This window comes from Hypanus sabinus, chromosome 22 (assembly GCF_030144855.1).
Source record: "Hypanus sabinus isolate sHypSab1 chromosome 22, sHypSab1.hap1, whole genome shotgun sequence".
In the NCBI taxonomy this organism is placed as follows: domain Eukaryota; kingdom Metazoa; phylum Chordata; class Chondrichthyes; order Myliobatiformes; family Dasyatidae; genus Hypanus; species Hypanus sabinus.
In genome coordinates, this window is record NC_082727.1 from 41,391,454 (window position 1) to 41,404,736 (window position 13,283).

The following is a 13,283-nucleotide window of genomic DNA, read 5'->3' on the forward strand; positions in this document are numbered from 1 at the left end:
ACAAAGGTGGTAAGAAAGGTAAGGAATTTCAAACAAGAGAAAATCTGCAGATGGTGAAAGTTTACAGTCACAGATTTAACTATGCCCAATGCCTGGGACTGGGGTAATGCTCGTCCCATCTAACTCTGAGCAAGCATCACTTACAGCAAAGCAAAGCTTTTATTTAAAGTACAAGATGGCTTTATATTCCATGATGTCACCCCACCTTATCTTACACCTACAGTGACCCATAGGCCAGTGGCCCAAAGCATTTAGTTCTCTTATTTTTCAGTATCCTGCAATTTATTTTCTATCACACATGACCTTCAATCTCCCCTTGATTCTCTAGCTTACACAAAAGGATAATTTACAGTTATCAATTAATCTACCAGCATGTCACTGTCCTAACATTGTAGAGTGTAGAAACAGGCTCTTTAGTCCAATACACCATAATGACCAAAATACAACCCAAATAATCCCATTTGCCTGCATTTAGCTTGGATCCCTTTAGACCAGGAGTTCCCAACTTTTTTTATGCTACGGATCCCTGAGGTGATTAACTGAGGTGCCTGTGGATCCTAGATGGGAACCTCTGCAGCTTTCCTACCCACATACATGTCCAAATGTCTTTTGAATGTTCTAAGTACACCCAACTCTCCCACTTCCTTTAGCAGCTTGTTCTGTATACTCAGTGCTCACTGTAGAAAACTTGACTCTCAGGTCCCCTTAAAAATCTCCCCAACCCTCTCACCTTCAACCTATGCCCCTAATTTTAGTATCTTGTATCTCAGGGGAAAATATTGTGACCATCCACCTTTTCTGATTTAGAGGACTGTGCCTTATGCCTTCTTCCCCACTTTCAGGAAGTACATATTTGCACCCTTTGAATCATAAACAAGAAAAAATCTGCGGATGCTGGAAATCCAAGCAACACACACAAAATGCTGGAAGAACTCTCAGCATGCCAGGCAGCATCTATAGAAAAAAAGCACAGTCCATGTTCCAGGCCAGGACTCTTCAGCAAGTCCTGCCCAAAATCTTGACTGTACATTTTTCCCATAGATGCTGCCTGGCCTGCTGAATTCCTTCAGCATTTTGTGTGTGTTGCTTGGATTTCCAGCATCCACAGATTTTCTCTTGTTTATGATTCTAAGGGTGCAAAGATATACCAGCTAGTTGAGAGGCGTCACTAACAACCTTGCACTCAATGTCAGTAAGACCAAACAGCTGACTGTGGACTTTAGGAAGGTTAAGGCAAGGGAACACAAACCAATCCTCAGAGGGATCAGAAGTGGAGAGAGTGAGCAATTTCAAGTTCCTGGGTATCAAGATCTCTGAGGATCTAACCTGGTCACAACTATATGATCACAATGCAGCTATAAGAGAGCAACACAACAGCTATATTTCATTAAGAGTTTGAAGAGATTTAGTTTTCTCAACTAAAACACTAAAATGCTTCTATCGATGTAACGTGGAGAGCATTCTCCCTATTAGGTTTGAGATTCTCCCTATTAGGGGCATGGGCTATGACACAAGACCAAAAGAAGCTAAAGAAAGTTGTAAAATTAGTCAGCTCCATTTTGGGTACAAGCCTCCGCAGCAGAAAGGTGCCGTCCATTATTAAGTACCCCCGTTACCAGGGCATGCCCGCTTCTCATTGTTACCATCAAGGAGGTACTGAAGCCTGAAGGCACACACTCAACGATTCAGGAACAGCTTCTTCCCCTCTGCCATACTATTCCTAAATGGACATCAAACTCGTGAGCACAACTTCATTGAAAAAAATATTATTTGTTTCTGTACTATTTTTAATACTGTAAATGATTTATTTTTTCTTTCTATGTTATCATGTATTGCATTATAGTGCTGCCAAGTTAACAAATTTCACAACACAGCCAGTGATAATAAACTTGATTCTGAATTCTGATTCTAAATGCTTTGCTAAAGTCCACATGAACAATAACTTTGCCGACATTCTCGCTAATCCTCTTGATTATCTCTTCAAAAAATTCAAATTCACAAGACATGATTTCCCATACATAAAGCCATGTTATCCCCAACAGTCTTTTCCTTTCCAAATGCTGTTATATCCTGCCTCTCAGAATCTTCTCCAGCAACTTTCCCAGCACTGGGTCCAATGTTACATCATTCGTAACCCTCCCATCTTGCACCTGTGGATAAGGAACATATAATAAGTTTGCTAGGCCCCCAGCAATTTCTTCTTTTGCTTCCCACAATGCTCTATGATACCCTTGGTCAGGTCTGGGGATTTATCAACCTCTTGTACCACATCATTAATATCCCTTTCATTATGTCAATACTGTTTTAGGACATTACTGTTTTCTTCCATGAACTCCCTATCTTCCACAATCTTCTCCACAGTAAATATAAATGGGAGATATTGAGTTAAGACTTTATCTCCCATGATTCCATACTGAGAACCAAACTGATCTTAAGGAAAAACAATTTTTCTCCCTGGTTCCCCTTTACTTTTTATATACTTGTAGAAACTTTTAGGATTTTCCTTTATCTTCTCTATCAAGGACATCTCATGTCACCTTTTGCCCTCCCTAAATGTATTTTTTCCTCAAAGGGTTCACTTGATCCAACCTCCCTATAACTGATATATGCCTTCTCCTTTTTCCCTGACCAGAGCTTCAGTATTATTGGGACTTGGAAGATAACCAAAAACCTGAGGACACCCATCCCATTCCAGAGTGTACCAATTCTGCAAACCGTATCTGAAGTCGGGATTGAACACTGGACCAAGCTGTGAACAAACTGCAGAAAAGATGAGCAGACTGACGAATAGCTTGTCTACATTTTCCTGATCAAGCCTGGAGTGAAGTTTAAACTCAAATGAGCAAATAACATAGGCAAACATTTCAGTTTTGACATGTCACGTGATTCACTAAAGCCAGTGAGTGCACTGTTTACATGATCAAAAGGCCGGAAGAAGATCCCACAGAACTGTTAAAATCACTCAACAAACATTACCAAAGCAGATTGGGAAAACTACCAAATTGTAATTTGTAGAATTATCTAGTGGCTGCCAGACTCAATTTAAAAATGGTGATGACTGTATAAAACTCATTCATCTGTGTGTTACCATACAACTGCTTAAGATTTCATGAAATTATGTGATTTCCCTGGGCCCAATATTATAATGACTGAAATACTTTTCCAATGACTTTTGGCAGCAGATTGCAACTTCAGTCACAATATGGTTTTTAAAAAAAAAATTAAGGGGAATAGGTATCCACCAAAGAGTAAAGATTTTCAACTATCTTTTGTGAAATTTAGAACTCTACTGGTAAATGCCACTGATAAAACTGGAGAAGTACAGAACAGACTGCTGATTTTGAGTGCTATTTGTACTTCTCAAATTCAAAAATCAAACGAAGCAAGAACTTTATACTAAATAGCTTAAAAATGTCTGATACAAAATGTCTCTATTCTATCTCCCACCCCAACACTCCCATACTTTTTCTCTAAGCCACTCACCGCAGAAGTTAAAACAAAAATTATGGAAATCTATTCTGAAAGTTGCAAGAATTTAAAATCAATCACAACAATGAATACATCACTGGGGTTGGTCATGAAAAGGCAAGTAATTTCTTGCCAAGGATAGGACCAAATTTCTAGAAATATAAGTGACAGAAATATTGTATAGATCAGGAAGCATTTTCTGAAATAAAAACAGTTCAGGGCTCAATTCTATGACCATTGGTTAGAAGAGTGTTTTTTTTAAATCATTATGGTGTAAGGAGTACAAGGAAGTGAATAAACAAGAATGCACGTTTGGGATTACTATAATTTTTAAATCTCATATTGTTTGCGATCTAACTTAAATGCAATTTACAGGTCACAAGAGAGGAAATGCAAATACAGTACTATATCCAATGTTTGAAGTTAATATATATATGACTTTTTAAAGCAATGAGCAGAGGGCACACATGGCTGTGGTTGAAACAAAGTTATTGATAGACAGTAAAGAATTTTAGATGACTCAACACATCCAACCAAGAGGGAGTTGCAAGACAACCAAAATGCGCAAAATTCAGACATCAAGCGCATGGTCATATCACACCTCAAAAGCTGATGATGAAAGATTAGCTTCTCTGGGTGTAAACTGATCTACTGTGCCTTCAGCATTGTCTTTTTTAAAATCACTCTGAGGGCTGTGGCTGATTCTACTCACGAATCACAGAAGTAATAAGGTTATTCGCTGGTTCCGAGTTACGTGGAAATTACAGGAAATTACGTTTTAGAGGCATTCTTAGGGTTTGGATTAAGATAAACCAAATTTATTCCAGTACTATTCACAGCATAATTCTATTCCAATTTAGAAAATAATTTACATGTTACAAAATCCTTTATTAAGGGACAATATTAGATTACGAATATTAACTTTCGGAATGCACTGTAATCTGTATGTGAATAATAGAAGGCGACTGGTGATTCAGTACGTGTCAATACGAACTAGATTAATCTATTGTGCCTATCTGACGATCAAGAATTTCTACATAACATCAGTAATTTAAAACCCACTCCTGGGCGTTTATCCTGTAAATAATTGTAGCTTTGACTTCGCTGGCCCAACCATCACTTGCCATTAGGCCTCAATGTCCAACATTATAAGTATTTACAACCACACTAAGATGGCAAACAAGTTTCACAGACATTTGCTAGCACGAGCTCAGTTTACTGCGAGATTTATAATTTACTATCAATAGGCGGACCTCGTTGGCTTGGATCGAATCAGAGGCCTTTCCTTCCATACTCTTTTCGTTTAATGTCAATGGAGGGGCTAAAACACTAACCTCGAAACCGCCATTAAAGATCTGTAGCACACAATAAGTCGCCGTCCCGCTTATGCCCAATACTCGCGGCTTTACTGCAGCATTTGCAGCTCACAGGCGGCCCATGCAGGGCTCGTCTCAGCAGCAACGCCGGAGGCCGCGCCGCAATAAACCTCAGAGCCGGCAGAAGGGCTTTAATTCATCTCCTCCACGCAGAAGATCAAAACAGTTAAACCCCACACAGCATCGATTGCCCAGTGATCGCTGATTTATGGCTCGATAACATGCAACAGCCGGTTAGCCCTCCGGACAGGGTCGAGAAACGTATCGCATAAATATGTGAAGAAAAACGATTTTTTTGCGAACGGGGAAGCCGCTCTCGGCGCGTGGATTTATATGAGGAGCCATCTTGCATTTATTGTCATCTCCATGTATCCCCCCATTTGATTGGCTGTAGTGGCTTCAGACGGCCAATCGCAATCGAGGTCTTTGAGAAAACAGGCTATCCGTGCGGGTGGAGAAGCGCTTCCTGCAGCGGGAGTCGGCGGAGTTCCTGGCAGAGGAGGAACACTTACTGTTTAGGCCTTATCCACGCCGCCTTGGGGAAAATGGAACAACAACTTTGTTAGACGATGTGCTTGAGAAATTGTCTTCCAATGATGGAACGTAATAATATTTCAACCACTGATAAAATTAACTGGAGTACCACGGTGTGCAATTTCAGTAGAAATATTTAGATTTGGATCTGGATGTTCAAATCGAATTATTCTTCATCGCGGCTTCACTTATAGACCATATTTAGTTATGACTATCACTGGAGAGGCACAGAAAAATAAAGTTTGCATCCGAATGTAAACTTCCGTTATCAAGTACGATCAAATGCCGGTGTAATTTTCTATGGCCCAGTTTAAGCATTTATATTTATTCACATAGCCGGTAACCTGCTATAATACATTTATATCTTAATGACGGTGGCGGCATTACAATCAACCCAGAGGTAACCTTGTGAAGTTCACATTTCAAATTTTCCTAATCGGTCCCATAATGACGGTAATATGAAATGTATAAATTGATATCAAAAGGGCAGCTTAACAAAATGCTGAAAATGCTTGCAGACGGAGTGATATTCGTGGAGGGAAACAGTTGATATTTCAGGTCAATAACAATTCCCCGCCCTAATACACGATTTAAGAGTAAACAATAGGAAAGAACAGTAATATTTTGGTCTCTAATCTCATTCAATTTGAGGAGTATACATTACATGCACGATGCACAATTAAGCATTTTACAAACTCGGATACATTCTTTCATATGCATACTGCAAGTTTCATTTATTTCGTCAAACTTTCCCTTTTCCTTGTTGAACGCCAACCATTTAGAACTGTAGCAATTTGTAATCAAGGGGATACCTAGAAAATTACAATTAGAATCTGCAGCCGAATTTAAAGATTTTTCAATAGTTAGGAAAAAACCTATCAAAAGCGTATCACAAAAGACATTTATCAACCACCCAAAGTGACACTCCAGGAGGAAGGTTGTGTAGCATTTATCATCCAGTAAAAACCCAGTGCTATGCAACACAGACAAAAACGTCCCTGGGAGAGGCAATTATTTTCATCTGGAAGTCACAAGATGGATTACACCTGGGGTCAACTTGTAAGACTGGCCCATGCAGAGGATTCTTGCAAGCTACAGTTGGCAGTTTATGACCCAATAGGGGTGATGGACTTAAGTAATAGAACATAGAATAGTACAGCACATTACAGGCCCTTCGGCCGACAATGTTGTGCTGACCCTCAAACCCTGCCTCTCATGTAACCCCCTCCATCTTAAATTCCTCCATATACCTGTCTAGTAGTCTCTTAAAATTCACTAGTGTATCTGCCTCCACCACTGACTCAGGCAGTGCATTCCAAGCATCAACCACTCTGAGTGAAAAACCTTCCTCTAATATCCCCCTTGAACTTCCCTCCTCTTACCTGAAAGCCATGTCCTCTTGTACTGAGCAGTGGTGCCCTGGGGAAGAGGCGCTGGCTGTCCACTCTGTCTATTCCTCTTAATATCTTGTACACCTCTATCATGTCTCCTCTCATCCTCCTTCTCTCCAAAGAGTAAAGCCCTAGCTCCCTTAATCTCTGATCATAATGCATACTCTCTAAACCAGGGAGCATCCTGGTAAATCTCCTCTGTACCCTTTCCAATGCTTCCACATCCTTCCTATAGTGAGGTGACCAGAACTGGACACAGTACTCCAAGTGTGGCCTAACTAGAGTTTTATAGAGCTGCATCATTACATTGTGTCTCTTAAACTCTATCCCTCGACTTATGAAAGCTAACACCCCATAAGCTTTCTTAACTACCCTATCTACCTGTGAGGCAGCTTTCAGGGATCTGAATGGTCTTAATTAAAATTTAGCCTCATTTTGAAACATTAAACATACAAAATAAATGCTACAGGCCTCAGGTAAAAATCTTCCCAGGGCGTGTGTGGAAGATTTATTACCAACTATATTTATGGTTTCTGAGAATGTCTAATTTATAGGACTTCAGTGTAATAAATAGTTCTCAAAATTGAATACTACCTGACTTAATGATGTTCCTATAAGTGTTTTTGTAAGAAACTGAATTTCAAGACAGTAGTGGAGTTTTAGAACTACCACATAATAGCCACAGACCCAAGGTTAAATACAGCGACCCCAAATAGGGAATTGAAAGGGGAGCATTGAGTGAGAAGAGCTAGAGTGGATCAAAAGAACAGGGAAATCAATCAGGTAGGGTAGACCAAATGAAAAATAGGTTGCTATCCTACACATCTACAGATGGTTCCAAACTCAGTTTCAAATGTCATACCAATATTCACAAATTTGACATCGACTGATTACATCCAATCTATTAGGTCGCAGTAAAAGCTGACCAAATTGATTGTACTATTTCTAAAATGATCTTAATTTTTTTTGTCAATTTTGAAATTATTCATGATTTTCTAAAACAAATCAGTTTTACAGGACCTTTGTACTCAAAGTATTTAGTTTCCATTCACCAAACTTATTCAAGTTTCAAAACTTAATTTTTTTCAAAATACATTTGGTTTCTTGAATGCTACATTTAGATTTTTCAATTTTCAACCAGTTTCAGTATCTCTGATAATTTTGAAATGCAATAGGAACATCTGGAATTCAAAAGCAAGCCATTAACAAAAACAAAGCCCTGGAAACGCTAGTCATGGAGATACAGAAAAACAAGTTAATGTTTCAGATCAATATAATATCTCTTTACGGAAGCATTATCTTCCTTTCCATATGCCAGCTAATGCATCACCCGCTCCAACTGAAATGTGTTGCTTCTTTATCAGCAGTTAAATATTAATCTAATATGATGTGCTGCTAGGTAATTGCAAAAAGCTTCTATAAAATTGGCTTCTGATAGAGCAAAAATCAAACATCTCAACACATTTTAAAACACAAAACATTTATTTTTATTACTATTTGACTGAACATGGTTCTGTGAACTCAGCAGGTAGAACCTGGGCCATCTGACCGAATTTTACAACTTAGTCAGCAAGTTCCAAATCACAGAAGTTAGCTTATTTGGAGAAAGAAACGACCAAGATTTAAAAAAAAATTATTTCCTGATGCAATTTGTATTTCTCAACATGTGCAGAACATTTAAAAAAAGGACATTTCTGATGGTAAATTATAGGAGGCAACCTGTGCAATTCACTTTTAGGTTACATTTAAGGTCTCTAACTTTATTTTAAAAAAGTTATCTACAGTCTGTTGTGCTCAGAAATTTATCTTTAAAAAAACTTTTGAACCAAGACAATAAGCATATCTTCATACTAATTTATACAGAAAGAAATGACCAACTATTTCTGTTTGCATCATATTACATACTGCTAAAAATAGCAGCTTTCGTTAAGTATATGGTGCCAACTCAACAGAAATAAATAAAGTCTGGAGTGGGAAAGGGGTGAGGTTTGTGGTCCCTCAGTATTAAAATTTTGGAAAAAGCAAACTTCTAATGAAAAATACAAGTGCTTGCTTACCACCCCAAAAATAAAAACAAATGAATATACATTAAATATAGTGGTTAGTTAGTTCCACTCATAGTCACGGAAGTTATCAAAATTATCATAGAATCCACCACCTAATTTACTCAAACTAGGACCACGTTCTGGTGGCTGACCATGATTATAATCACGTGTAAATATTGCATTTGGGGCAGTGCTCTGTGGTTCTAATTCTCTTCTGCCTGATATGGAATAAGGTTTTCTTTCAAAATCCTCCCTGTAGCGATCCTGAGGCGCTGGCAGCCTTGTAGAATACGGAGCATATCTACTATGCAGACGTGAATTTTCTTCCAGATTACGCATCCCTCGATGCTCGTTGAAATGGTTAAACCTAGGTTTAAAAAGAACACACATCTGTCAAATTTGCTAGTGGGAATACACCTTTATCATGTTTCTTTAAATAAATGAGCTATTTTAAGCCTCCAAAACGGAAGTTCTTTCATTTAATGTATGGGTCTATTTTCTTCCAATTCCTTGTTGAGCTTCACTGGTCCCAAGCAAACTGATGCCAAAAATTGTACATGTGTATGTTTATACAATTTGTACAGATATACACAGCTCTTCACTAATACATCTGTCCATAATAGACAGGTAAGTTCAGAAAAAGTTTTAGACATTCACTCAATACATACTAGGAGAATGGGAATTCAGAATTGAAGAGCTGATCTGATGAAAATTCACTTATTTTATAATTTTGAGTATTCATCATTAACCAATGGAAATAGATATTTACCTTGAACGCCCAATGTATTCCTCTGGACCGTAGTCATCAAAACGGGAAAGCTGTCTGTGTTCACCATAAAGAAGTGACTGTGGAGGTGGAGGAAGTGGAGGTGGAAGCGGTCGCGGTCTAAACGAAAAGATGAGTGCAAGGTTTTGTATACCATTACAATGGCCATAATTTCTTCTATAGGAATATATTTAAATAATCCAGTCTCATTTCCTTGCCTACACTTAATACTCAGGGAAGCAATACTGAATAAGTGACCTAGGACAAAGATCATACACTCCTAAAATAAACTGACAGATGATTAATAAAAGAAAATTTTTACTTTAAAAGATAGCAAATGTTAGAGCAGCACTTTGGAAAATGGAGATCCTTTCTCACTAACCTGGTACAATCCTTCAAGGATAGTTGTGCTAATATGTGAATCAAAATAAAATTTGTAGTGTTGTATAATATATTTAAGAAACATTTCAAGGAAGTGCTGCATAATGATATAGCAAAAATATCATGTGGAGTTTGGTACCTTCACACAAGGCTGAAAAAAGTGGAGATTACATCCTCATTAGCCTTATAAGCAGCTGAGTATGGAAGGTACAAGTTCCTTCAGGATGAACTTTACTATTCATGTTCATAAATGAATTGGATGAAGCATACACAAATCTGCAGGTAACATTTTAAAAAGGAATTACTACTACAAATCAGCTATATTGATTGTCATTGCAGCTGTTTGTCTGGAGCTTGCCATCACATTCAGGTCTGCTGTCCCGCTAATGTTGTGAGTACTGACTTTAGACTTGTTCCCATCTGTTCATTGTTCGGCCACATGTCTAAATGCTTCTTAGCCTGAATACCAAACTATGATTTGTCTACCTTCCAAGCAGGACTTGCTTGTTGCCAAAGAGCTACTCTTCATAAACCCAGCAGACAATGAGAGCAATTCAAGCCACAAATGTGAGGTAGCTTGACAAAAAAAAAAACAAAAATTAAACCAGGATTATTTGGCATGCAAAATTTGCATGAATTCTTAAAAATTGGTAAAAGTTGCATTCTGCTCCATTATCTTGTGCAAGAAGCTTATTGTCAGAATATAAAAGGAGGGTAAAAGACATGATAACAGAAAGGAACATGATAGGGGAGATGGTAATTCCACATTGATTGATGGTATAAGATGAGAAATACAGGAGAAATGTTAACACAAGAAAGATTGTAAATGCTTGAAATCTGGAACAACACAAAATGCTGGAGGAACTCAGCAGTTCAGGCAACATCTATGCAAGGAAATGGACAGTTGATGTTTCATTTTTAGACATGGGAAAAAAAAGGGAGATAGGCAGTATAAAAAGGTGCTGAGAGGATATGGAGTAGGAGCTGGCAAGTGATAAGTGAATCCAGGTGAAAGAGAAGATGACAGGCAGATAGGGGATTGATACAAGAAGCTGGGATGTGATAAGTGGAAGTAACAAAGGGCTGAAGATAGAATCTGATAGGAGAGGACAGTGGACCATGGAATAGAGGGAAGGAGGTGAGGAAAGGAACCAGAAGAAAGATCGAGCAAGTGGGGGGAAGAAATAGAAGTGGTGAAAAGAGTGGGGATAAGGAAAAATTATGGGACAGAGGATAGCAGTCACCAGGTTAGAGAATTGGAGACTACAATGCAAAATGAGGTATGGTTCTTCTAATCTGCATCTAACCTCATTTTAGCAGTAGAAAAGATTGTGGATAGACATGTTGGTGTTGGAATGGTAAGTGGAATTAAAATGGCTAGCCACCAGGTCCTGACTATTATGGCAGACAGAGTAAAGTTGCTTGGCAAAATGATCTCCCAATCTGTAACAAGTCTCATTACAGGAGGCTGCTCTGGGAGCAATAAATGACACTGAAGGATTCATGTTGGATATTTGATCTTTGGAGGAAGTTATGGCCTGGCTTGGATCAGTGACCTGAACTGATGCCACATTGCACTCTAAAAATGCAATTCTTTTGTAGAATTCTTTGATAACAAAACAACTGTTATTTTTATGGCACTTTGAATATTATAAGGCATTTTACTGAAGTCCATTCAGCCAAATGTGACACCTGGCTACAGATTTCCAGCAAATAACCAAAACCTTGGTCCAAAAACCTTAAGAGGGCTGCTAAGGTTAAGGGAGGGAACCCTGAAGCTTAAAGCCATGGTAGCAAAAAGTATAGTATTTATGGTGGAATGACTAAAATTGGGGCTGTGCAATTGTGGTTTTATGGACTGGAGGTTCCCATGATGGAGGGGAGTTAGCACAAGTCAAAAGTAATGAGTAAATGTGTCAATATACCCAGGAGTATGGACAGCATCTTACAGATCTGCAGAAGGCAGTGCATCTTTGCATCTTGTGAAACAGGATATCCATCCCATGATCTCAGTGATTGCCTGAACAAAATGCTGGGAATTGGAACTACAATATTATAAAGCAAGACAAATTTGATTCAGCACTAGAACAGTGATCAAGCATTACACTTTGAGATTGGAGCAAGATGTAGAACTGTACTTCTATAGAGATAATCTTATGCAATTGTGGCAATGGTTTCAGCTTAATTAGTGATAACTCTGAAAAGATGTTTCAAAAGTTTTGACATGGTTACATGACACAAATGACACAAGTGAGTGGCCTTCAATGATTATTTTGCAACAGCAATACTTTTTTTGGTAACATTTAGCATCTAAGATTTTTTTTGGCAACATTCATATAATTGCTGTTGAAAGCTCCACATCAGTCCATATCCAGCATGGCAGCGGTGGGATGAAATGTTTGTGGGTAAAGAAAACACAGGCTCTTTTAAGGGGAGTATTAAAGTCACTATCAGATCAAGTACTTTAATGAACTTTTGTATCATGTTGCTATGTACAAAACAAAAAGTCCAGGGACTTTTTGACTCATGTGCAAAATTAAAGGGGTTGTAAGTTCCTGCACAATAGGAAAAGACATGACAGGAATGAAAAATTTGAAAACAACTCAGCCAAGTCATGCTCAATTAGAGCAGTCTTGCTGCATCCCATGCGATTGCTGTGACATAGTGCATTGGAGTCATTTGCCAATGGAGTCAAACTTTAACTACTTTGCTATGGTAGCCATCCCTGCAAAGTAGTTCATGATTGGCAACAAATCCTCAGGTAGCAGACTGAAGCCCCACCTCCAGACTTCCAAGGCTGCTTTTTAATTTTCCCAATTACCACATACCTGTATCTGACTAGCTTATTCCTGATGTTTGCATCGCAATGCATTCATATAAAAGAAACATGCTACAACTAGCCAGCAATTTTTCCACGGAACAACTAGCTACCTAAAGTGCAGAACTCGAATGGATAAAATAAAATCTCACTATTTACCTCACTCCTTTGTAGTAATTCATGCACACAATCAAGATTTGGCCATTATGTAAAGACACTTAAGGAAATATTACAAAGATTTTGTGACCATTGATAAAACAATTTCCACCCCTGGTTCTAAGCCCTGTCTATCCTCATTCTATTAATAGTTTTTCAATTACATTGACCAAGGTTTTGCTACAAGACCCAAATAACATAAGTATAGAAATTAAACTGAAATTATATACAAGCATCAGTTCCTGTCAAAGGTCAATTACATAGACTAAAAGCATTTACCCGCAGAACCTAGAAACCAAAAGGAGTAGTAACAAAGAATTTAGGGAACAATTCTTTTCAAAGAAAATA

General features: G+C 38.3%; 2 protein-coding genes across 3 annotated transcripts in view; both read right to left on the minus strand.

Moving 5' to 3' along the window:
• The window catches only part of btaf1 (BTAF1 RNA polymerase II, B-TFIID transcription factor-associated), a 100,790-nt gene extending 95,595 nt beyond the window's left edge, over positions 1-5,195 (minus strand). For both annotated transcript variants that reach the window (XM_059947607.1, XM_059947606.1), the window contains exon 1: positions 4,803-5,195. In XM_059947607.1, the coding sequence (XP_059803590.1) occupies positions 4,803-4,816 (14 nt within the window). In that variant the 5' untranslated portion in view covers positions 4,817-5,195. The remainder of the gene's footprint in view (positions 1-4,802) is intronic.
• A 3,033-nt stretch (positions 5,196-8,228) lies between these two features.
• Positions 8,229-13,283, minus strand: part of LOC132379559 (RNA/RNP complex-1-interacting phosphatase-like) — a 43,789-nt gene continuing 38,734 nt past the window's right edge. The window contains exons 11-12 of the mRNA XM_059947608.1: positions 9,584-9,700; positions 8,229-9,181 (exon numbers count right to left, since the gene is read on the minus strand). Of these exons, the coding sequence (XP_059803591.1) occupies positions 8,875-9,181; positions 9,584-9,700 (424 nt within the window). The 3' untranslated portion in view covers positions 8,229-8,874. The remainder of the gene's footprint in view (positions 9,182-9,583; positions 9,701-13,283) is intronic.